The sequence below is a fragment of the Mobula hypostoma genome, chromosome 8 (assembly GCF_963921235.1).
Source record: "Mobula hypostoma chromosome 8, sMobHyp1.1, whole genome shotgun sequence".
NCBI classification, from domain to species: domain Eukaryota; kingdom Metazoa; phylum Chordata; class Chondrichthyes; order Myliobatiformes; family Myliobatidae; genus Mobula; species Mobula hypostoma.
Window position 1 is genome coordinate 113,653,846 of NC_086104.1, and position 27,405 is coordinate 113,681,250.

Genomic DNA, 27,405 nt, shown 5'->3' on the forward strand with positions numbered 1-27,405 from the left:
AATGTTGGAATCACTCAGCAGATCAGACAACATCTGTGGAGACAGTGCCATAGTTAACCTTTGAGAGAAATGGGAAGCAGAGTGTACAGATAGACATGTAAACATGCTGTTTTAGTGATTACTGAAACAAGACTTAAGTAGGTGTGGAATTAGTGGCTCACAGTTCCTAGTTAAAGGTTTTCAGATGAGATAGAAAGTGGGTGTAAAAAAGGTTGTCCAATATTGGTTACAGTGGAAGGAAGAGCTGATCTGATAACTCCCAAGATGGCTTCACGCTGTGATCTCTGTTGAGGTCATGGCTCAGACTTAGTCGCTCTTTAGGTTATTTTTTAGGTTGTAAGGATTGCTTTGGGGACAGAGAGTGGATTTACAGAAATAAGAAATGTCCATGAATCCATGAGTCCACTGGGGGCCGGAGAATGAAGGCAGCCTGTCCTAGGGTTAGAGGACTCTATAAGCATTAGTGGGTGGGTGGAAGGAAGGAATGGACGTTGTTTTCTTGTTTTTACTTTGTCACTTGGCATATTTTGCTGGGTTCTGTGTTGTTTTACCAAGTGTGATGGGCACACTATGTTGGTGCCGGATTGTGTGGCGGCATTTGTGGGCTGCCCCCAAGACATCCTTGGGTGTGTTGCCTGTTAACATAAATGACACATTTCAATTATAGGTTTCAATGTGCATGTGATAAATAAATCATCAAATGGTACTTTATAGGTTGAACTAAAGAGTAAAACGGGTAATCACACTTCTGGCAATGGAAAAACATAAGAAAACTTTTGATCACTGATAAACAGCAATGAGAGGGACTTTGGTTCCCAATATATTAACTGGGATACAATCAGCATAAAAGGTGCAGAGGGCACTGAGCTGCATTCAGGAGAAGTTTTTAAATCTGGATGTAGCAGGTTCGACACAAAGGGTTTAGTGGGAAGGGCACGGTTTTGAAGATTACAACAAGAACAAAGCTGCATCATTTTAATAATTTAATTACATTTGCATTGTGAAAAATGACAAAGATACGATGGCACAATGTGAGCAAAAGTTCTACATTTGATGGAAGTTAAATGAAAATTTGCATAGCAAAGAAATGATGGTAAAAATACTAGCAATTAAACTAAAAGTAATATAAGAATATTTTATAAGAACAAGGCCAATTCAGAATCAAAAAGGTATAATGTGAATGGAAGCAGTGGACGCTAGTTTAATTTCTAAATAATGCTTTTGTAGATGCTTTCACAATAAAAGGGGGTGTTCATATTGGAGTTGAGGAGGAAATGTATGAAATTCTAGATGGGATAAAAGGTGGGAAGAACATACATAGATACATAGAAATTGGGAAGAGGATTAGCTATATGGTTCATCAGCCTAATCAAACAATGAGTACAGCAGGTTATCTGACTGTAACCTCAGCTTCCCATTCCCATCCACTCAGGGTAACAATCCACCTCTTGCATATTAGCAATAGATCTACCTCTACCAAAAACAGATTATTTGATTTCTCTTCTTTGCAACCAAGGTGGCTAACGGAAGATATAATTGAAGTGTTGAAAATTATGCAAAACCCACATGAATCTTTCCCTTATCATCCTACGTCTATGCACCAGGGAAAAGACTGTTACCATTCACTTTATCTAGCTTTCTCATCATTTTATACATTTCTATGAGAGCGCCTCTCACTCCACTACATTCCAAGCAATAAAGACTGAGCCTGGACAGTCTCTCCCTACAACTCAAACCCTCTGATCCTGGCAACATCCTTGTAAATCTTTTCCAGTTTAACATCCTTCTTATAACAGGGTCACCAAAACAGGATGCAGTATTCCAACTGAGGCCTCTCTGATGATTTACATAACTGCAACATAATGCCCGGATTCCTGTGCTCAGTGCCCTGACAAAAGCCAGCATGCTAAATGCTTTTTTTCACCACCCTGTCTACCTGTGACACCTCTTTTAATGAACTATGCATTTGGACTGCTAAATCCCTCTGTTCCGTTACACTCCCTAGTGCCCTGCCATTCACGGTATGTCCAATATTAGTTTCACTTTCCAAAATACATCACCTCAGTCATATCTGTATTGAAATCCATTTGCCGTTCCTCAGCCCACTTCCATAACTATAATCTACAATAACTTTCAACAACACCACCTCCTCACTTCGCGTCATCCACAAACCTATTGATCAAGCCTTATGCATTTGCATCCAAAACACTGACATGAATAGTGAATAATCATTGGCCTCAGTTGCAAGGAAAAATCTTCAAACACCACCCTCTTCTTCATATTTCTAAGCCAATTTTGAATACACCTAGCTAGCTCTCCTTAAATTTCATCAGAATGAACTTTCTAGACTAACCACCATGCAGCAACCTTGTTGAGGGCCTATCTAAAACCCACGGTCCTACCCTACCCTCATCTACTTTTTTGGAATCTACTTCAGTTAATTACAAATAAACAGTGCTATGCTTCAACAGAGAAATCTGGGATGCTTTAACCTTGAAATAGTCAAATAGCTATATGTAACACAAAGAGCTTCAAATGAACTGCTGGAGGAAAATGGATAGTTGACATTTTAGGTTGAGTTCCTCCAACAGATTGTTTATTGCTCCAAGCTCCAACATCTGCAGTCTCTCATGTCTCCATATTATGCAAAGAGTCACAATGAGCCAATTGGTCTCACTTCTGTGCCAAATCATTCCAAGTGCTTCAACAGATAATTTGCCCCACTACAGGATTCTTTCTTATGCAAGTTGGAAGCAAAGCGTTATTCATTGCTTGGGCCACGCCACCCCAGCCATCCCAACAAACCTAATCACTGGACAATTTACAATGAACAATTAACCTACCCAATACAACTTTGGACTGTGGCAGGAGACTGGAGCACCTGGAGAAAACTCACACATTCCATAGGGAGGACGTAGAGCGACTCCTTACAGCAAGGCTCTGGAATTGAACTGCGAACTCCAGGACACACTAAGCTGTAATTGTGTCACACGAGTCGCTACATGACTGTGGCGCCGTACACATTTACAGCACTGGCTTAAAAATGCAGGTGGAAGGGGCTATAGGAGTAAGGGCAAATAAAATGAAATAGTGTAAAAAAGGCTAGAGTAGGCATATGTCCAACAACCACTCCTTATTTATTTATTTATTAAAACCACTGAGGAAAGACATTGAAATGAATTAAGCCATGTTTCGATAACAACAGTTGAGAGAAACCTTTTGCCCAATAATGCAGCAAATTCACAAAGAAAGCTAGAAATGGCAGCACGTAGAAGGTGATGGGTCAGCAGTAAGTTGGAGGTGAAGACCAACTCTGGAAATCCACCTCATTATTATACACCAGTTTGTGAGCTGGAACACAAGATTTGGACAAGCAGTTTGACAACTTTTTTTTGGCACAGGCTGCATCAAATAAGCAGATGGCATCAGAGTCAGTTTTTGTTTCGCCTTTGCTGTGAATGTGTCTCCTTTTGGTCTTCAGTAGCTGTTGTCTTCAAACAAAATTAGTGTTACAATCACCATTCCCATATTTTGACATGTTACCTCTGTTACTTAACCTGAAATTGGCTCCATAAGCAGAAATATTTACCTTCTGTGTAATATTCTTAAGCATTGTGTCAATATGAACCAATGTGGCCAGGAAGGTGCAGATACTAGTTTTTGAATTTTCAGGATTCTGCATAAAAAACAAAAGCAATAAACCAGAGCATTGAAATATTCAAGTTGAATTACAAATTTATATCTTTAAGATATCTTAGCCATTTTCCACTAACAATGTCTTCAAAAGGTACTGATTTTTTTGAGAGTCATTTCCCACATTTTCAGTAAGAGATTACAAATGTCATTTTTTAAATGTATCTTGCACCCAGAAAACAAATTGCATTGCTTTGTTGACAACTGGTGATTGCATAGCAAAATTTAATTACAACTAGAGAACAGTTGTTTCATTGGCAAGACAAACCAATGTGCCAGATTCTGCAGTCCCAATGAAGGTAATCAGCATTACAAGCATCAGTGTCATTATTATATGTACATTAAAATGACAGCACATCCGCAACAACCCAACTATCTCAATGCTGGTGACAGCAGAAAAGTTCTCCACAGACAACACGGATTTACGGGAAAAGAACATCACCGAATCTACCAAAGGTAATCTGGGATCTCGTTGAAACCTACTGAATATCAAAAGGCCAAGTTGATATTTCTAATAGTGGTGGACTCTAGGACCAGAGGGCAAAGCCTTAGAAATGAAGGATGTCCCTTTAGTACAGAGATTAGGAGAAATTTCTTTTGCCAGAGGGTGGTGAATCTGTGGAATTCATTGGCAAAGATGGCTGTGGAGGCCAAATCATTCACCTTTTTTTTCACCTTTAGAAATCATAATGTGCTGCATTTAACAGCTATCAAATTAATCAGGAAAACTAACCAATTAAGTTGCTTTGCTGAAATAGTCAAGCAAATTAGAAATACCGCATTGGATTTCAATTAACTACAAAAGGATTTTTACTTTGAGCCATAATTATAACTCTGGAGATTTATTTTAAAGCTCCACTTACAAAACATTTCCCCACGTAATGAGACAACGCTAATTAAAAAAAATAAAGCTCTCCTTCCTTTCATGAAATCTTTTTTTTTCACTATTCATTTTATTCTATAATTCTGCATTTGGAGAAAATGATATTGTAAGAATTAATTCTGTTATACAACAACCACACTAAAGATGAACTATGTTGAAGACAGGTGCATATCTTAATTAAATCATTGTGAAGAGGCTTAAATTTAAGGTCAAAGATGGAGGCAGATTATAATTTGTCAATAGTTCCAAAAGGATTGTTTTTAAAAACTTTTACTTTGAGATGATGCAATAAATAGTAACTGCATCCTCTCAACATAAAAGAACAAGCGATGATCCATCAGGGTTCAATTCCCACTGCTCCCTGTAAGAAGTTTGTACATTCTCTCTGTGGTCGCCTGGGTTTCCAGGGATATCTGGTTTCCTCCCACATTCCAAAGATGTACGGTTAGGGTTGGTGAATGCTATGATGGTGCCAGAAGTGTGGTGACACTGGCAGGTTGCCCAGTACAATGCTTGCTAATTTGATTTGATTTGATGTGACAAATAAAGCTAATCTTTAGTAAATCTTCTCCTTTCGGTGTCCTTTGCCCATAACATCAATTCTATTTATACCATGGCAAGTATTACAGACTAACTAATTTCCCCAATGCCCGTCAACACTAAACAATGTTTTCCAGTCGAGATAGTTTTGAACATCAAGCCATGGGAGCACAGCGGTTGGCTCAATACTATTATAGATGCTTCCGGCCTGCTGTTGCTCAGTACTTTCAGTATCTGCAAGATCACTTGTATTTATGTTAACCTTTATCACTACTATTGTGACGAGAGTACACATAGATTAAGATGTTAGCTGTCCTGTGCTGGCACCAGTGGGATCAGCAGTTGGTCTGCCACCTGTCTTCAGGAGAAAGAGAGATAAGGAAAACAATGGAGCAGCATTTGGAGATGTTAATGAAGGGACGGGAGAGTTTAACGGAAGGAGAGCTGTCAAGATCGGCTCCCCCTTTGAACCCTGAACTGTTTGAAGTGATGGACAGGCGATACCCCAGCAGGGGGATAAAAAGGGACAGGTTCGCTAAGGCAACACACACAACACCCCGAGGTAACGAGACCCTGGAAGCGGTGCGCCTCCCATAAGTCGGTGGGAAGTTTTGGAAGGCTGGTCGCGGCACCAAGCCATAGGCGCACAGGGTGGAAAGGCACGATCAGCGGGAACCTGGTGTGTGTCCGCCCTTGCCTGGGTGCCAGGTTCACCGCAGAGAAACAATCGTATCTGGAAACGGAGGGGTCACGGTCGGTGACCTCAGATGACATCACAAAGGGCTCGCACGAAAGCTGACTGCAAAGAATATCGAAGGTCTGTGTGGAAGCCGTTTGAATATTCATTCGTTTTGCTCTCTCTCTCCTTCCCCCCACTGTCCATCTCCCACGGCAGCAATTACTGCGAACTGAACTGAACTAAATTGAATTGAACTTTGCGTCACTTTGAAACTGGTCATTTACCCCTAGACAACCATAGAGCTTGATTGATCCTGTTATCTTAATTCTGTGTACATGTGTGTTTATCATTGCTGAACTGTTGCATTTAATATCCTTTTGATTAGAGTACTGTGTTGCTTGTTTCTTTAATAAAACTTTCTTAGTTCTAGTAATCCAGACTCCAATTTAGTGATCCATTTCTGCTGGTTTGGCAACCCAGTTACGGGGTACGTAACATAAGTGGGGTTCTCATCTGCGATTTTGAACGCTAAATTTGGGACGGAGTAAATTGATTGGGTTAAAATTCCCGAAAGAAGGAAAAGACAAACAGCAGAAATGGAGGTTGAGGGATTTATAAAGGCGCCGACCTTGGAGGCATTAGAGGATGCCAGGAAAGCGGAATTGGTAGCTGTGGCCAAACGGTTGAATCTTGCTAAGGGGAAGTCGACAATGAGGAGAGAGGAGATACACAGAGCTATCGTAGAGCACTATGTATCTAAAGGTGTGTTTCCCCAAGGGGAGCTGGAGGTGGTGTCTATTGAAAAACCTGCTGGAGACGCGATACAGGTGCAGCTTGAAAAACTGAGACTCGAGCACGAGTTCCGGGTACGGCAATTAGAACACAAAGAGAAGCAGTTAGGAAGGCAGGAGAGAGAGTTAGAAAGGCGGGAGAAAGAGAGAGAGTTAGAAAGGCAGGAGAAAGAGAGAGAGTTAGAAAGGCGGGAGAAAGAGAGAGAGTTAGAAAGGCAGGAGAGAGAGAGAGAGACAGTTGGAGCGAGAGGAGAAACAGAGGGAAAGGGAATTCGAACTGGAAAAGTTAAAGATAAGGGCAGAGCAGGGGCCTGTGCCGAACCAAGGTGGAGGGTTCCGGGTGACCCAGGAGGTTAGGCTGGTTCCCCCATTTGATGATACCGATGTGGATCGGTACTTCCTCCATTTCGAAAAAGTTGCTACAAGTCAGGACTGGCCGAGGGGTAAGTGGGCTGTTTTGCTTCAGAGTGTACTGAAAGGGAAAGCCCAACAAGCTTACTCAGCTTTGTCCGTGGAAGATGCCCAGAGGTATGAGGTGGTGAAAGAGGCCATCCTCAGGATTTATGAGTTGGTCCCGGAGGCATACCGGCAGAGGTTCCGGAATGCGAGGAGGCAGTGGGACCGCACGTATTTGGAGTTTGTCCGTGCGATGCAGACATATTGTGAGCGTTGGTGCGCCTTGAAGGGGGTAGAGGGGGATTATGACAGACTGCTACAGCTGATCCTGATTGAGCTGTTTAAAGGTTGTGTCCCTGAGGGTATGAAACCCTACCTAGATGAGAAAGAGGCAGCCACGTTAGCCGCAACTGCTAAGTTAGCGGATGAGTATGCGTTGACGCATAAAATGAAGTTTGCTCCGAGTAAAGGCTACCAGAAGGGTAGTCAGGACGGTGGGGAGAGTCCGCCAGAAAAGTCAGAAAGTAAGCCGGGGACTAGTGAGAAGGATAAGGTAGACCGGGAGCAGTCTGGTAGGAAGTCTCCTGGGGTCGTCTGTTATAATTGCGGGAAAGTCAGACACTTTGCGTCCAGGTGCTTTGCCCCAAAGAAGGAGACGGGAAAAGGAAAAACGGCGATTTTGACTGGCTGTATCGAGCTGGTAAACGAACCGCTGGGAGGGGACAGGTCTGCCAAAGTTCAGGAAGGGCACGAGAGGTTTATCTCGGCCGGATTGGTGTCAGTGAAGGAGGGGTTCAAACCAGTTTCAGTGCGGATCTGGAGAGACACGGGAGCGTGTCAGTCACTGATACTGAAGAGTGTATTAGAGTTTAGCTCAGAGACTCAGACTGGGGAGGTCAAGGTCAAAGGTATTGGGGAAGGGACAGAGGCAGTCCCTTTGCACCAGATACACTTACAAAGCAACCTGGTCTCTGGACTAGTCACGATCGGGGTGAGGCCCGAATTACCGATGAAAGGCGTGGAAGTCTTGCTCGGTAATGACCTCGCCGGGGGAATCGTGTTCCCAGCCGTGAGATTGACAGGTCAGCCTGCCAGCATTGAGGCCCCGCCCATGGACTCACAGGTTCATCACGGGACTGCGGTAGTAAATTTAGCTGAGACGTTTCTGCCAGCCTTGTACGAGAAGGGGGTAGAAAGTGAAAAGAAGGAGTGTAGTGAAACAAGAGGTAGTGAGGGAGCTGAGACAGACTTAGCGTTAGCCAGGAAAGAATTTGTGCAGGCACAGGAGCGAGACGAGGGGCTGATGGTTTTGGTGGAGACAGCTCTCTCTGATGCAGAATTAACAAGGGAACCAGTAGGCTATTGTGTGGAGGAGGAAGTGCTAAGGAAGAAAGGGAGACCAAGTACCGTACCCGCAGATGAGAAATGGGGGGTGGTGCAAAAGAGTTATGGGGATGAGATTTTTAACCTGGCCCACAAGGTACCCCTCAGTGGACATTTTGAGGTGCTGGAGGAAACAGTTGGTGGAATCATGAAAGAGGTTTACCGGCTGCACCGGAGGAAGGATGTTATTGATTATGGCCGATGCGAACTGAGACAGTCACAGGCTTTTGATATGCTAACAAACCTAGTCGGTGTTAGCGCGGAAATCAATGAAGCTAGGGTCCCCCTGATAAGAGAAAAAAACCATTTTGAAAAGATGATTATGGTATCAACCAGATGGGAGAAGGCTATTGTTTTGGCCAGCTCTGCTGATAAGGTCTCTCCCTTAATCCCCGAACAAAGCGACTCTTTAGGAGAAGTAATTAAACGACTCGCACACGTGTGTTTGATTGTCCCGAGGCGATGCAAAGAACTGGGACGTTGGGTGGTGTTTGTTACGCTAGGCTAGCCTAGCGAGCAACACCCCTACAGAATGAGTAATTCAGTGACGAAAGGGCTGACGAACACAGAGGTGTGTATTGGCGATGTAATACGGCTGTCTGAAGCCAGCTTGATAGTGAACCTTGAAAAAAATGAGTTCGGCCACACGAAGGTCATTTATCTGGGAATTGTGGTGACACAGGGGCAGCTGGCAGCGATGCATGCTAAGGTGCGGGCTATCTCTGACATCTCAACCCCGACAGACAAGAGGGACCTCAGAAGGCTCTTGGAGATGGTGGGGTACTGTAGGAAGTTTTGCAATAACTCTGCGGTTACTACCCCTCCCCCTCCTACTAAGCCCTTGCGAGAGAAAACTAAGTCGGAATGGGATGACCCTTGTTATTGTGGTCCGGGACGAAACCCAATGAGAGGTTACATTGATCGCAATTCATCAGTGTTTTTGGCCACTATGAAGTTTGCTAAGTTGGAGCCTGGTCTAAGGGATTATTAATTACACATATAAAAGGAACGGAAAATGTGATTGCTGACTGTCCGTCAAGGTGTTGACAACTTCAAATTCGCTGTATTAGCCAAATAGCTGATAAAGATGTGTATTTGTCTGTATCAAATAATGTATTCATGATTGTAATTTTTACCCCAGTAAAAATCCTTAAAGGTGGAAAGTGTGACAAGAATACACATAGATTAAGATGTTAGCTGTCCTGTGCTGGCACCAGTGGGATCAGCAGTTGGTCTGCCACCTGTCTTCAGGAGAAAGAGAGATAAGGAAAACAATGGAGCAGCATTTGGAGATGTTAATGAAGGGACGGGAGAGTTTAACGGAAGGAGAGCTGTCAAGATCGGCTCCCCCTTTGAACCCTGAACTGTTTGAAGTGATGGACAGGCGATACCCCAGCAGGGGGATAAAAAGGGACAGGTTCGCTAAGGCAACACACACAACACCCCGAGGTAACGAGACCCTGGAAGCGGTGCGCCTCCCATAAGTCGGTGGGAAGTTTTGGAAGGCTGGTTGCGGCACCAAGCCATAGGCGCACAGGGTGGAAAGGCACGATCAGCAGGAACCTGGTGTGTGTCCACCCTTGCCTGGGTGCCAGGTTCACCGCAGAGAAACAATCGTATCTGGAAACGGAGGGGTCACGGTTGGTGACCTCAAATGACATCACAAAGGGCTCGCACGAAAGCTGACTGCAAAGAATATCGAAGGTCTGTGTGGAAGCCGTTTGAATATTCATTCGTTTTGCTCTCTCTCTCCTTCCCCCCACTGTCCATCTCCCACGGCAGCAATTACTGCGAACTGAACTGAACTAAATTGAATTGAACTTTGCGTCACTTTGAAACTGGTCACTTACCCCTAGACAATGATAGAGCTTGATTGATCCTGTTATCTTAATTCTGTGTACATGTGTGTTTATCATTGCTGAACTGTTGCATTTATTATCTTTTTGATTAGAGTACTGTGTTGCTTGTTTCTTTAATAAAACTTTCTTAGTTCTAGTAATCCAGACTCCAATTGAGTGATCCATTTCTGCTGGTTTGGCAACCCAGTTATGGGGTACATAACACTATTTAAACATTTCCTGATGCCCTCCATCCTATCACAGTAATTTAAAATTCTACTGAACTTCCATCCCCAGGCAACATTCATCTTTCACATGCCATCTACCATAACATAGGATTGTCTCCTAATGTTTCAAAGTTAAAATGACGTTTCCAATTGCCTTGCCTGAACTGTAAACTTCTCCAACACAAAACCAAAGTCAAATGGAGACACAAGAGAATGCAGATGCTGGAAGCTGAAGCACTCATGACTGTGGCCAGGTTCTACTCTAAATTCATCTACAAGTTTGTAGATGATACCACCGTTGTGGGCCGAGCTGTGTTGAGTCGGAGTACAGGAAAGAGATAGAGAGCTTAGTAACATGGCGTCGTAACAACCACCTTTTCCTCATGTCAACAGAACAAAACAAACGTTTATTGTCTTCAAAAAGAGGGGATGGTGCACACGCCCCTGTCCACATCAACAGAGCTGAGGTTGAGAAGGTTGAGGGCTTTAAGTTCCTAGGTATGAATGTCATCATTCACCTGTTCTGGTCCAACCATTGTGATTCCACAGCCAAGAAAACATACTGACTCCTCTATTTCCAAAAAAATTCCCATGTCCCCATCAACTCTTACCTAACTTTCCATGCACCACATAAAGTTAAATGTAATTCTGCTGAACACTAAGTTTGTGTATTCTTGTTACACCTGTGTAAACTTGACACCCCAGGATACAACAGTCAACTGCATAGTTGTGCTTCTGATGCACAATACAACTACACCATGGAGAAATTGCTACAAACCAAGGTCGTAAAAGTACCAAGATAAAATAACTACGTATGCTATTTCTTTCTAGTGTTGGTTGCGAGATAGATGGTGCTCATTTTTGTGATGTAAGCTTTTCTGAAACAATTTAAAAATTTACTTTTACAATTTTGCCAATTTTGGTGCAGTCCCACTCACCACAACAAGAAGGAGGACCTGAATGATTTTCCACCAAACTCTGAAAATCCTTTTTCTTACACTGGATGTTCTACTGCTCCTTGAAGAGTGCAAAGGGCAATGAACTCACTTGACAGAAATAAGGAAGCGTACAGCTGAAAATGACTGCCGATTTAGAATTGCTGCGGCAGGGCACAAGGGGTTCATCGAGTCAAAAAGCTACACAGCAGATGCCCCAACTCATCCACACTGACCATGGTGCCTTAGCTACTTCCTGCATTTGGTGACCAAGGATGAGGGTAATTTATTTATTTATTTTTACTTCGAGATACAGCACAGAACAGACCCTCCAGCCCACTGAGGCACAACAGCCAACAACCCATCTATTTAACCCTAGCCTAATCACAGGTCAACTTACAATGACTAATTAACCTACTAACCAGTACGTTGTTGGACTGTGGGAAGAAAGCAGAGCACCTGGAGGAAATGTATGCAGTCATAAACCTCTCAAGGACAGTGCAGGAATTGGACTCTGAAATCCAACACCCCGAGCTGTGATAACATCACACTAAACACTATCGGCACACAGTGTGGATATTTTACAAGCAGGAATTGAGCCAGATAGCAAGTAGTGTGACTATTGCTAGTGGAACAAATACATGTGATCTCAACAATAAATGTTCCCTTCATTCTTACACCATTTGCCAGACAGAAGAATTTTATTTTCATGGTTAACTTTAGGAGGCTAAACATCCGCATCTGAAAAGTTTTATTTAACTGACAGCAGAAACACCAATGCCCTTGAATAGAAACTCCTACAAAAAGTAATGGATACGGCCCAGGACATCACAGGTAAAGCCCTCCCAACATTGAGCACATCTACATGAAACACTGTCAAAGGAAAGTAGCATCCATCATCAGGGGCCCCCAATGCCCAGGCCATGCTCTCTTCTCGCTGCTATGAGGAAGAAGAATCAAGAGCCTCATGGCCAAAACCACGAGATTCATGAACAGTTACTACCCCTCAACAATTAGACTCTTGAACCGAAGGAATCATTTCACTCAACTTCATTTACTCCATCATTGAAATGTTCCCATAACCAATTACTCACTTTCAAGGACTCATCATCTCATGTTCTCAATATTTATTGCTTATTTATTTATTATTATTATTTCCTCTTTTTGCATTTGCAGTTTATCTTCTGCACTCTGGTTGAATGCCCCTATGGATTTATTGAATATGCCCACAAGAAAATGAATCTCGGGATCGTATATGGTGAAAAATGTGTATTTTGATAATAAATTTACTTTGAACTTTAAATCAGTTCAGAAACACAGGAGATTCTGCAGATGCTGGAAACCTCGAGAAACACACACAGTGATGGAGGTCAGAGAAAGCAGGATCTCCCAGTGGCCACACATTTTAATTCCACATCCCATTCCCATTCTGACATGTCTATCCACGGCCTCCTCTACTGTAAAGATGAAGCCACACTCAGGTTGGAGGAACAACACCTTATATTCCGTCTGGGTAGCCTCCAACCTGATGGCATGAACACTGACTTCTCTAACTTCCGCTAGGCCCCACCTCCCCCTCGTACCCCATCTGTTACTCATTTTTATGCACACATTCTTTCTCGCACTCTCCTTTTTCTCCCTCTGTCCCTCTGAATATACCTCTTGCCCATCCTCTGGGTCACCCCCCCCTTGTCTTTCTTCCCGGACCTCCTGTCCCATGATCCTCTCGTATCCCCTTTTGCCTATCACCTGTCCAGCTCTCGGCTCTATCCCTCCCCCTCCTGTCTTCTCCTATCATTTTGCATCTCCCCGTCCCCCTCCAACTTTCAAATCCCTTACTCACTCTTCCTTCAGTTAGTCCTGACGAAGGGTCTCGGCCTGAAACGTCGACTGCGCCTCTTCCTATAGATGCTGCTTGGCCTGCTGCGTTCACCAGCAACGTTGATGTATGTTGCAGTGATGGAGGTACTCAGACTGTATACAGCGTCTACAGAGAGGAATAAACAGAAGGGTCTTGGCCCAAAAAGTTGACTGTTTATTCCTTTCCACTGATGCTTACTGACCTGCTGAGTTCCTCCAACACTTTGTGTCTCTTCCAATAGGTTCATAGAGTCCTAACTGAGACTGATATTCTCTTCAGCTATACATCAGCTCTAACTTCCTCCAGCCCGACAAGCCTCTGAGTTCTGATGCAAGGTTACAGCTGGAAATATTGACAGTTCCTTTCCCCATGCTGCTCAAACTACTGAGTTCCTGCCGCAACTTCTTATCATTCAAGGCACTTGAATTCGCATTGCATCAGCAATTTTGGTCTCCAGGGTGGTGTCAATTTCTGCTCCTGTACCATCAGCCAAGATCCAGCTCTTGGCATTTCTTCCCCTATACCTCCCACATCCCTCGCCTATGACTCCCACTGCCCTCCCCTCAGACTCCCACATCCCTCCCCTCTGACTGCCGCATCCCTCCCCATGACTCCTGCATTCTTCCCCTAGAACTCCCACATCTCCCCTCTGACTCCCACATCCCTCCCCTATAACTCCCGCATCCCTCCCCTCCGACACCCGCATCCCTCCCCTCCGACACCCGCATCTCTCCCCTCTGACACCCGCATCCCTCCCCTGACTCCCGAATCCATCCCCTCTGACTTCCGCATCCCTCCCCTCTGACTCCCGCATCCCTCCCCTCTGACTCCCGCATCCCTCCCCTCTGACTCCCGTATCCCTCCCCTCCAAATCCCACATCCCTCACCTCTGACACCCGCATCCCTCCCCTCCGACACCTGCATTCCCCCCCGACACCCACATCACCCCCATGACTCACGCATACCTTCCCTCTGACTCGCGCATCCCACCCCTGACTCGCGCATCACTCCCTTATATGACTCCCACATCTCCCCTGTCACACCCACATACCTCCCCTATGACTCCGACGTCCCTCCCCTATAACTCCCACATCCCTCCCCTATGACTCCCACATCCATAGAACCATAGAACCATAGAAACTACAGCACAGAAACAGGCCCTTTGGCCCTTCTTGGCTGTGCCGAACCATTTTCTGCCTAGTCCCACTGACCTGCACACGGACCATATCCCTCCATACACCTCCCATCCATGTATCTGTCCAATTTATTCTTAAATGTTAAAAAAGAATCCGCATTTACCACCTCGTCTGGCAGCTCATTCCATACTTCCACCACTCTGTGTGAAGAAGCCCCCTTTAATGTTCCCTTTAAACTTTTCCCCCCTCACCCTTAACCCATGTCCTCTGGTTTTTTTCTCCCCTTGCCTCAGTGGAAAAAGCCTGCTTGCATTCACTCTATCTATACCCATCATAATTTTATATACCTCTATCAAATCTCCCCTCATTCTTCTACGCTCCAGGGAATAAAGTCCTAACCTATTCAACCTTTCTCTGTAACTGAGTTTCTCAAGTCCTGGCAACATCCTTGTAAACCTTCTCTGCACTCTTTCAACCTTATTTATATCCTTCCTGTAATTTGGTGACCAAAACTGAACACAATACTCCAGATTCGGCCTCACCAATGTCTTATACAACCTCATCATAACATTCCAGCTCTTATACTCAATACTTCGACTTATAAAGGCCAATGTACCAAAAGCTCTCTTTACGACTCTATCTACCTGTGACGACACTTTTAGGGAATTTTGTATCTGTATTCCCAGATCCCTCTGTTCCACTGCACTCCTCAGTGCCTTACCATTAACCCTGTATGTTCTACGTTGGTTTGTCCTTCCAACATGCAATACCTCACACTTGTCAGTATTAAACTCCATCTGCCATTTTTCAGCCCATTTTTCCAGCTGGTCCAAGTCCCTCTGCAGGCTCTGAAAATCTTCCTCACTGTCTACTACACCTCCAATCTTGGTATCATCAGCAAACTTGCTGATCCAATTTACCACATTATCATCCAGATCATTGATATAGATGACAAATAACAACGGACCCAGCACTGATCCCTGTGGCACACCACCAGTCACAGGCCTCCACTCAGAGAAGAAATTCTCTACCACCACTCTCTGGCTTCTTCCACCGAGCCAATGTCTAATCCAATTTACCACCTCTCCATGTATACTTAGCGACTGAATTTTCCTAACTAACCTCCCATGTAGGACCTTGTCAAAGGCCTTACTGAAGTCCATGTAGACAATATCCACTGCCTTCCCTTCATCCACTTTCCTGGTAACTGCCTCGAAAAACTCCAACAGATTGGTCAAACATGACCTACCACGCACAAAGCCATGTTGACTCTCCCATATAAGCCCCTATCTATCCAAATGCTTGTAGATTCTGTCTCTTAGTACTCCCTCCAATAACTTACCGACGTTAAACTCACCAGCCTATAATTTCCCGGATTACTTTTCGATCCTTTTTTAAACAACGGAACAACATGAGCCACTCTCCAATCCTCCGGCACTTCACCCGTAGACAGCGACATTTTAAATATTTCTGCCAGGGTCCCCGCAATTTCAACACTAGTCTCCTTCAAGGTCCGAGGGAACACTCTGTCAGGTCCCGGAGATTTATCCATTTTAATTTTCCCCAAGACAGCAAGCACCTCCTCCTTTTCAATCTGTATAGTTTCCATGGTCTCACTACTTGATTCCCTCAATTCCATAGATTTCATGCCAGCTTCCTTACTAAATACAGACGCAAAAAACCTATTTAAGATCTCCCCCATTTCCTTTGGTTCCGCACAAAGCTGACCACTCTGATCTTCAAGAGGACCAATTTTATCCCTTACAATCCTTTTGCCCTTAATATACTTGTAAAAGCTCTTTGGATTATCCTTCACTTTGACTGCCAAGGCAACCTCATGTCTTCTTTTTGCTTCCTGATTTCTTTCTTAAGTATTTTCTTGCACTTCTTATACTCCTCAAGCACCTGATTTACCCCTTGTTTCCTATACATTTCATACAACTCCCTCTTCTTCTTTATCAGAGTTGCAATATCCCTTGAGAACCAAGGTTCCTTATTCCTATTCAATTTGCCTTTGATCCTGACAGGAACATACAAACTCTGCACTCTCAAAATTTCCCCTTTGAAGGCTTCCCACCTACCAATCACATCTTTGCCAGAGAACAACCTGTCCCAATCCACGCTTTTTAGATCCTTTCTCATTTCTTCAAATTTGGCCTTCTTCCAGTTCAGAACCTCAACCCTAGGACCAGATCTATCCTTGTCCACGATCAAATTGAAACTAATGGTGTTATGATCACTGGAACCAAAGTGCTCCCCTACACAGACTTCTGTCACTTGCCCTAATTCGTTCCCTCCCCGATGACTCCAGTATCCCCCCAAAAGTCCCGCATCCCTCCCCTATAACTGCCACATCCCTCCCCTTTAACTCCCACATCTCCCCTCTGACTCCCACATTCCTCCCCCCAACTCCCGCATCCCTCCCCGATGACTCCAGCATCCCCCCCATAACTCCAGCATACCCCCATAACTCCCGCATCCCTCCCCTATAACTGCCACATCCCTTCCCCGACTCCCGCACCCCTCCCGACTCCCGCATCCCTCCCCTATAACTCCCACATCCCTCCTCTCTGACTCCCACGTCACTCCCCTATAACTGCCACATCCCTTCCCCCTGACTCCCGCATCTCCCTGACTCCCGCATCCCTCCCCTATAACTCCCACATCCCTCCCCTATAACTCCCACATCACTCCCCTATGACTCCACCATCCCCTCTATAACTCCAGCATCCCCGCATAACTCCTGCATCCCTCCCCGATGACTCCAGCATCCCCCTTTAACTCCCGCATCCCTCCCCTATAACTGCCACATCCCTCCACTGTAACCACCACATCCCACCCCTTTAACTCCCACATCCCTCCCCTATAACTCCCACGTCCCTCCCCTATCACTCCCGCGTCCCTCCCAATGACTCCCGCGTCCTTCCCAATGACTACCGCATCTCTCCCAATGACTCCCGCATCACTCCCCTATAACTCCCACATCACTCCACCAAAACTCCCGCATCCCTCCCCTATGACTCCCACATCCCCCCGCCTGAGTCCCACATCCCTCCCCTCTGACTCCCGAACCCCTCCCCTCCGACTCCCGCACCCCTCCCCTCAGACGCCCGCATCCCTCCACTGTGACGCCCACATCCCTCCTCTCCGACACCCGCATTCCCCCCCGACACCCGCATCCCCCCCATGACTCGCGCATCCCTCCCCTATATGACTCCCACATCTCCCACCACACCCACATACCTCCCCTATGACTCCGACATTCCTCCCCATAACTCCCACATCCCTCCCCTATGACTCCCACATCCCTCCCTACTGACTCCCAAATCCCTCCCCTATAACTGCCACATCCCTCTTCTCCATCTCCCGCATCCCTCCCCGATGACTCCAGCATCCCCCCAAAACTCCCGCATCCCTCCCCTATAACTGCCACATCCCTCCCCTATAACTCCCACATCTCCCCTCTGACTCCCACATCCCACCCCCCAACTCCCGCATCCCTCCCCGATGACTCCAGCATCCCCCCCATAACTCCAGCATACCCCCATAACTCCAGCATACCCCCATAACTCCCGCATCCCTCCCCTATAACTGCCACATCCCTCCACTGTAACTGCCACATCCCTCCCAGATAACTCCCACATCCCTCCCCTATCACTCCCACGTCCCTCCCCTATCACTCCCACATCCCTCCCGATGACTCCCACGTCCCTCCCAATGACTCCCGCATCACTCCCCTATAACTCCCGCATTCCTCCACTAAAACTCCCGCATCCCTCCCCTATGACTCCTGCATCCCCCCGCCTGAGTCCTACATCCCTCCCCTCCGACTCCCGCACCCCTCCCCTCCGACGCCCGCACCCCTCCCCTCCGACGCCCGCACCCCTCCCCTCCAACGCCCACATCCCTCCCCTCCGACGCCCACATCCCTCCCCTCCGACGCCCGCATTCCCCCCTGACACCCACATCCCCCCATGACTCGCGCATCCCTCCCCTCTGACTCGCGCATCCCACCCCTATATGACTCACGCATCCCACCCCTATATGACTCCCACATCCCTCCCCTATATGACTCCCACATCTCCCCTGTCACACCCACATACCTCCCCTATGACTCCGACATCCCTCCCCTATGACTCCCACATCCCTCTCCTATGACTCCGACATCCCTCCCCTATGACTCCGACATCCCTCCCCTATAACTCCCACATCCCTCCCCTCTGACTCCCGCATCTCTCCCCTCTGACTCCCGCATCCCTCCCCTCTGACTCCCGCATCCCTCCCCTATAACTCCCGCATCCCTCCCCATTGACTCCCGCATCCCTCCCCTATGACACCCGCAGCCCTCCCCCATAACTCCCACAGCCCTCCCCTATAACTCCCACATCTCTCCCCTAAAAAGTGCAAGCCATAGAGAACAAGGTGGATGATCTTAAAGGGAGAACCACTGACTGCAGGGAGATGTAGAACTGTTATGTATTCTGTTTCACCGAGACCTGGCTCTCCCCTGCCACCCCCGACTGTGCTATCCGACCGGAGTGAGTTTCGATCCATCGGATGGACCGTACGGCACCTTCGGGCAAGATGAGGGGCAGTGGTGTCTGCCTACTGATCAACAATTCGTGGTGCTCGGACACAGTGGCATTGACAAGCTCCTGCAGCCTGGACCTGTCGGTGAAGTGTCGTCCCTACTATCTGCCATGGGAATTCACCTCGGTCATACTGACAGCGGTCTACCTTCCCTCCCAGGCGGACGCGGAGTGTGCTCTGAACATACTGTATGCCAACATCAGTGAACTTGAGACCAGGTATCCGGAGGCTTTGCTCATTACAGCCGGGGACTTTAAACAGGCCAACCTCAGAAAGGCGCTGCCAAAGTTATAACAACATGTATCCTGCCCCACTAGAGGCCCGAATATACTTAACCACTGCTACACAGCAGTCAAGGTAGCCTACCATTCCGTCCCACAACCTCACGTCGGAAAATCGGACCATCAGGACGTACTCCTCCTCCGGGCTTACAAACAGAAACTGAAGCGGGAGGTCACAGTGTCAAAAGTGGTGTTGCGTTGGACAGAGGAGATGGATGAGGTCAACCGTGACTGCTTTGAATCAAGGACTCGGCAGCTAACCTCGATGAGTATGCCTCAGCTGTCATGGACTTTATCTGGAAATGCACAGAGGACTGCGTGTCTTGCAAGACGATCCGGGAATTCCCTAACCGGAAACCTTGGATGAATTATGAAGTCAAGTCCCTTTTGAAGGCTAGAGCTGCGGCTTTTAGGTCAGGGGATACCAGTCGCTACATGGAATCCAGGCGTGAACTCCGGAAAGCCATTAAGGGCGCCAAGAGGCAATATCGAGCCAAGTTGGAAACCCAGGCTAACCAGAGGTATGCCGGTAGACTATGGCAGGGTCTAAATGAGATCACTGGGCGCAAAGAAAAGGCTGGGAATATCAATAACTGTGGCGCTTCTCTTCCTGACGAACTTAACGTATTCTACGCAAGATTCGAACAGAACAGGAGCATCCTGTTCCCTCTGGATGAACCGGACCTGGTAGCATCGAGATTCATTGTCACCGAGGAGGACGTTAGAAGGGCCTTCTGAAGATAAATCCAAGGAAGGCGACGGGCCCAGATGGCGTCCCAGGACGGGTTCTCCGGGCCTGTGCAAGCGAGCTAGCTAGAGTGTTTGCTGACATCTTCAACTGCTCCTTGCTTCAGTCTAAGATCCCCTCGTGTTTTAAGAAGGCAACGATAATCCCGGTGCCGAAGGAGAGCAAGTTGGCATGCCTGAATGACTATCGACCTGTGGCTCTGACATCAATTGCTATGAAGTGCTTTGAGCGATTGGTTATGGCACACATCAACCACAGCCAACCAGTCAACCTCGATGCTTTGCAATTCACCTACCAGAGCAACAGGTCAACGGCAGATGCTATCTCTCTGGCCCTACATTCCTCCTTAGAACACCTGGAGAATAAAGACACATACGTAAGGCTCCTTTTCACTGACTACAGCTCTGCTTTTAATACCATCGTTCCAAATAAACTGATTCCTAAGCTCTGGAACCTGGGCCTTAGCACTCAGATCTGCAGCTGGATCTTCAACTTCCTCACAGAAGTGAAGGAAGGCTGTAAAAATAAGGGACAAGCTCTCCTCTACGATCACTCTGAGCACCTACAAGGCGGTGTACTCAGCCCCCTGCTGTACTCACTGTACACCCATGATTGTGTAGCCAAGTTTCCATCGAACTCAATATATAAATTTGCTGATGACACTACAATTGTAGGCTGTATCTCGGGTAATGATGAGTTTGAGTACGGAGAGGAAATTAAGAACCTGGTGGCATGGTGCAAAGACAATAACCTATCCCTCAATGTCAGCAAGACGAAGGAATTGGTTGTTGACTTCAGAAGGAGTAGCGGACCATACAACCCCATTTACATCGGTGGTGTGCAAGCGGAACAGGTCAAAAGCTTTAAGTTCCTCAGGGTCAATATTACAAATAACCTGACTTGGTCCAACTAAGCAGAGTCCACTGCCAAGGCGGCCCACCAGCGCCTTTACTTTCTGAGAAAGCTAAAGAAATTTGGCCTGTATCCTAAAACCCTCACTAATTTTTATAGATGCACTGTAGAAAGCATTCTTCTGTGGTGCATCACAACCTGATATAGACCGGAAGAAGCTGCAGAAGATCGTAAACACAGCCCAGCACATCACACAAACCAATCTTCCGTCCTTGCACTCACTTTACACCGCACGCTGTCGGAGCAGTGCTGCCAGAATAATCAAGGACACGACCCACCCAGCCAACACACCTTTCGTCCCTCTTCCCTCCGGGAGAAGGCTCAGGACCTTAAAGACTCATACGGCTAGATTTGGGAACAGCTTCTTTCCAACTGTGATAAGACTGCTGAACGGATCCTGACCTGGATCTGGGCCGTATCCTCCAAATATCTGGACCTGCCTCTCGGTTTTTTTGCACTACCTTACTTTCCGTTTTCTATTTTCTATTTATGACTTGTAATTTAAATTTTTAATATTTGCTAGTGATTTGTACTCCATGAAGCGTGAAGCGCAGAATCAAATATCGCTGTGATGATTGTACATTCTGGTATCAATTGTTTGGCGCCAATAAAGTATAAAGTATAACTCCCACATCCCTCCCCTATAACCCATTAAAAAATTAACACCCTGATCATCTGATACAATATACTTTTAGTGGCCACTTTATAAGGTACCTTCTGTAACCTAATCAAGTAGCCACTGAGTGTTTTACTGGGCATATGTGGTCTTTTGCTGCTGTAGCCCATCCACTTGAAGGTTCAATGTGTTGTGCATTCAGAGATGCTCTTCTACACATCACTGTTGTAATGCGTGGTTATTTGAGTTGCAGTTACCTTCCTGTCAGCTTGAGTCAGTCTGGCCATTGTTCTCTGATCTCTCTCAAGCCATTTCCACCCACAGAATTGCCACTCACAAGATGTCTTTTGCTTTTTTGCACCATTGCCTATAAACTTTAGAGACTGCTGTGCTTGAAAATCCTAGATCAGCAGTTTCTGAGATACTCAAACAACCCCGTCTGGCATCTATTGTCATACCACAGAGTCACTTAAATCACATTTCTTCCCCATTCTGATGCACTGAATAACAAATAAATCACTTAACCATGTCTGGGCATGTTTTTATGCATTGAGTTACTGCCACATGATTGGCTGATTTAATATTTGCATATTTGATATTTGCATGAATGAGCAAATGAAGGGTGTACCTAATAAAATGGCCAGAGTCTACATTACTCTACATATATAGATTTTTCAATATCCCTTTTTTCTTGCAACCTTTAATATGTCACACATACCTAAGCTGTGTTCCAGACATCCCTGTATCTGACCTTTGCTAATCAATTCTGAGAATAAGTTTCTGGAAGACTATTGGAAATCAAATTTCCATACTTTCTAATAGGTCTGAAAAAAATCAAGCATTTGGAAACTTGTGTTAGTGGGGTCAAATCCGACAATTATTTTCCTTTGAAGATGCATATGATGGATTTTTTAATATGCAAGTTCAATACATCCATTATTGGAACATCATCAGTAAAATGAAAAAGTCCAGGAGAGCAAAATCAGAAGCAATAAATATACATTTCTGGAACAATAAGACTTAGAGTAACATTTATGCTCTTAAGAATGCATGCCAGTGTTAGTAAAAAGATTTCAAGGGTGGTTTAAGAAAATTAGAGGAATTATTAGATGTAGTCAATACTGCTTTACTTACGTAGCTGAAGCATCTCCAGAAAGAATCGATAAGCTCTGGGCACTTTTGCAATAATAAGATGATGAACCATTCGATCAAGTATTTTACAGATGCCTGATTATCACTCAAGGCAGATGTGAAGACAGTTTGAACAATGGCATTGAGAAACACCTACGGAAAATATTGATGCAGTTTGAGTTCAAACACATGGGATTCTCATCCATAAACTGATACCAAAGGTAATTGTAATGTGAAGTAGGCTTATCTAAAATGAAAAACATTGTGAAAATGAGGCTTCATTAAACCACTGATCTAACTGAATCCCAACAAATTTCCTTTGGTTTGAATTTTTCAATTAGGCACAAACTAAGGAAAACTTCAATAAATTACTTGCTATGCACCACAACTCTACTCATGCCTTTAATCAGAAATTATCAATGCTACGTTCTTTACCTATTAAAGATGAACTCTATTTGTCACATTTAGATCAAAACATTGAAACAAGAATGAAATACACTATTTGTGTCAACGACCAACACGGTCTGAGGCAGCCCACTAGTGTCCCCAAGCCTCTGGTGCCAAAATAGCATGTCTATAACTTAATAACCCTAACCTGTACGTATTTGCTGGTTCCTAAGGGTAGCATAGCCGGGGGTGGTGGTGGAGATAAGCTCCCACTACCTAGAAAGTGCTCTAAATGGCATGCAACTCTAACAGCCCCTGACAACCAAGTTCCACTCTTGGCTTTCATGTGTGGCTTAGCTATTAGGCCCAACAAGAGAAGGGGCAAAGGCAGACTACTGGCATCTCAAAACCAGTTGCTTCAGGGAGGTGGGGCCCGTCAGCTTTGGACGGCAGCCCGCCCAGGAGAAGGAAAACTGATTTTAAACCTCTGCTACCTTGTGGCCATACCCACCCATGGGAAAGTCTTCGGGAGTAAACCCCAAGGAAGAAATCTAGAGCCAGGGTCCCTAAGGCAGCTTGATATTGTTTACAACTTCATTCTGGCAACCTCTGTGACGACACTACTGCCAAGCTGTATCAGTGCTTGTCCTTCCCTTGGACTATAACAGTGATGTGGAGAGGGGGAATCCACTGCATGGCAACAGCCAGTTCTTCAAACCTTCCCACCCAGGCTTGCGCCCTGGAGAGGACACAGACCACCAGAAGCACAAAGCTGTGATCCCCTGGGATCGACAGCTGCCTATTCACGTCTTTGGATTGTTGAAGGAAACTGGAGCACCCATGCGGTCACGGGGAGAACGTACAACATTCTTATTGTCAGCAGCAAAAATCGAACCCCAGCCACTGGGGCTATGAAATGTCACGCTAACCATTATACTACCATGCTGTCCTCTACACTACTGTGCTGCCCTATAAAGACCAGAGGAAACAAAAACAAGCTTTTAAAAAGTGTTCTTGTCTCCAATTGGGGAACAGCTAACAGGGAAAATAAAAAGGGTCAATTTCAGATATCTAAATTGGGGAAAAAAATTCATGGATAATTACTTTTGGCCTCATTATGCATGTGAAACATAATTCTTAGTCTGATAGTATCTTTACCTGGTCCATTTGAGGAAGGAGCACAAGGAGTGTCTGCCAAATTCTGTTCTTTAGTCGATGCTTCATGGAGTTCACATAATAGCGACTTTTGGTGTCCCTCAGCTCTTCGTCCTGGGAATAGGACAAATAGTAGCTTCAAGAGTTCAATTTTATTTAGCAATTTGACAATAAATCCAAAACAGATGACAAACACCATTTTGCTACCACTTACAGTACACAATGAACATGCACCACAATTCTATGGAAGGTCTTGACTTAGAGGGATTGCGCATCAACCTCATCTGCTACCTAAAATAGAATTTGTTTGTGTCTATCTCAGTTCTGACCCTGAAAATAACTGTTTCTCAGTCCACAAATACAGCCTGAACCAAGTTTGACCTTAAGAGTAGGTGATAAGGTCAGCACAACCTCGTGGGCCAAAAACCTGTATTGCACTGCAATCTTCTATCTTCATTTTCAAAATGCTGCTGATTGTTCTTCTGATTTCTTCCCCGATTTCCACCATCCACAATTAATTTTATTTTACTTTAACTGCTCACAAATTTGAATTTGAATTTATGTAAAATCTTGCATCCATCCCACAACGTGAGGGAGTAAAAATCTTTGCATTATGACTCTGTTGCAATGAACAGACATGTGAATTTAAAAGTCTAATGGCTTGTAGAAAGAAGCTGTCCCATAGCCTGTTGGTCCTGGCTTTAATGCTGCAGTACCTTTTGCCAGACAGAAGCAGCTGAAACAGTTTATGGTTGGGGTGACTGGTGTCTCCGACGATCATCCAGGCCTTCTTTATGCACCTGCTGCTGTAAATGCCCTCAATGGCTGCCCATACCACTCTCTGCAGTGCCCGGCGATCAAGGTTGGTGCAGTTCCCATACCAGGCGGTGATACAGCCCTTCTTCAGTCGCCTGAGGTTGAAGAGAAGCTGTTGTGCTTTTTTGCCACACAGCCAGTGTGTACAGTCGAGGTGAGATCCTCAGGGATGCGTATACCGAGGAACTTGAAACTACTCACCCATAGAAACCATAGAAACTACAGCACAGAAACAGGCCTTTTGGCCCTTCTTAGCTGTGCCGAACCACTTTCTGCCTAGTCCCACTGACCTGCACACGGACCATATCCCTCCATACACCTCCCATCCACGTATCTGTCCAATTTATTCTTAAATGTTAAAAAAGAACCTGCATTTACCACCTCGTCTGGCAGCTCATTCCATACTCCCACCACTCTCTGTGTGAAGAAGCCCCCTTTAATGTTCCCTTTAAACTTTTCCCCCCTCACCCTAAACCCATGTCCTATGGTTTTTTTCTCCTCTTGCCTCAGTGGAAAAAGCCTGCTTGCATTCGCTCTACCTATACCCATCGTAATTTTATATACCTCTATCAAATCTCCCCTCATTCTTCTACGCTCCATGGAATAAAGTCCTAACCTATTCAACCTTTCTCTGTAACTGAGTTTCTCAAGTCCCGGCAACATCCTTGTAAACATTCTCTGCACTCTTTCAACCTTATTTATATCGTTCCTGTAATTTGGTGACCAAAACTGAACACAATACTCCAGATTCGACCTCACCAATGCCTTATACAACCTCATCATAACATTCCAGCTCTTATACTCAATACTTTGATTAATAAAGGCCAATGTACCAAAAGCTCTCTTTACGACCCTATCTACCTGTGACGCCACTTTTAGGGAATTTTGCATCTGTATTCCCAGATCCCTCTGTTCCACTGCACTCCTCAGTGCCTTACCATTAACCCTGTATGTTCTACCTTGGTTTGTCCTTCCAACGTGCAATACCTCACACTTGTCAGTATTAAACTCCATCTGCCATTTTTTAGCCCATTTTTCCAGTTGGTCCAAGTCCCTCTGCAGGCTCTGAAAACCTTCCTCACTGTCTACTACACCTCCAATTTTTGTATCATCAGCAAACTTGCTGATCCAATTTACCACATTATCATCCAGATCATTGATATAGATGACAAATAACAATGGACCCAGCACTGATCCCTGTGGCACACCACTAGTCACAGGCCTCCACTCAGAGAAGCAATTCTCTACCACCACTCTCAGGCTTCTTCCATCGAGCCAATGTCTAATCCAATTTACCACCTCCCCATGTATACCTAGTGACTGAATTTTCCTAACTAACCTCCCATGCGGGACCTTGTCAAAGGCCTTACTGAAGTCCATGTAGACAATATCCACTGCCTTCCCTTCATCCACTTTCCTGGTAACCTCCTTGAAAAACTCCAATAGATTGGTCAAACATGACCTACCACGCACAAAGCCATGTTGACTCTCCCTAATAAGCCCCTGTCTATCCAAATGCTTGTAGATTCTGTCTCTTAGTACTCCCTCCAATAACTTACCTACTACCGACGTTAAACTTACTGGCCTATAATTTCCCGGATTACTTTTCGATCCGTTTTTAAGCAACGGAACAACATAAGCCACCCTCCAATCCTCCGGCACCTCACCTGTAGACAGCGGCATTTTAAATATTTCAGCCAGGGCCTCTGCAATTTCAACACTAGTCTCCTTCAAGGTCCGAGGGAACACCCTGTCAGGTCCCGGGGATTTATCCACTTTAATTTTCCTCAAGACAGCAAGGACCTCCTCCTTTTAGATCTGTACAGTTTCCATGATCTCACTACTTGTTTCCCTTAATTCCATAGACTTCATGCCAGTTTCCTTAGTAAACACAGACGCAAAATACCTATTTAAGATCTCCCCATTTCCTTTGGTTCCGCACATAGCCGACCACTCTGATCTTCAAGAGGGCCAATTTTATCCCTTACAATCTTTTTGCTCTTAATATACCTGTAAAAGCTCTTTGGATTATCCTTCACTTTGACTGCCAAGACAACCTCATGTCTTCTTTTAGCCCTCCTGATTTCTTTCTTAAGTATTTTCTTGCACTTCTTATACTCCTCAAGCACCCCTATTTATTCCCTGCTTCCTATACACGTCATACAACTCCCTCTTCTTCTTCATCAGATTTGCAACGTCCCTTGAGAACCAAGGTTCCTTATTCCTATTCACCTTGCCTTTAATCCTGACAGGAACATACAAATTCTGCACTCTCAATATTTCTGCTTTGAAGGCTTCCCACCTACCGATCACATCTTTGCCAGAGAACAACCTGTCCCAATCCACGCTTTTTAGATCCTTTCTCATTTCTTCAAATTTGGCCTTCTTCCAGTTAAGAACCTCAACC

General features: G+C 45.4%; 1 protein-coding gene across 1 annotated transcript in view; it reads right to left on the minus strand.

Annotated features, from left to right (window-relative positions):
- tarbp1 (TAR (HIV-1) RNA binding protein 1) overlaps nt 1-27,405 on the minus strand; it is a 400,954-nt gene that overhangs the window by 155,257 nt on the left and 218,292 nt on the right. Inside the window, 3 exon segments of the mRNA XM_063057295.1 lie at nt 3,590-3,676; nt 22,644-22,793; nt 24,186-24,296. Of these exon segments, the coding sequence (XP_062913365.1) occupies nt 3,590-3,676; nt 22,644-22,793; nt 24,186-24,296 (348 nt within the window).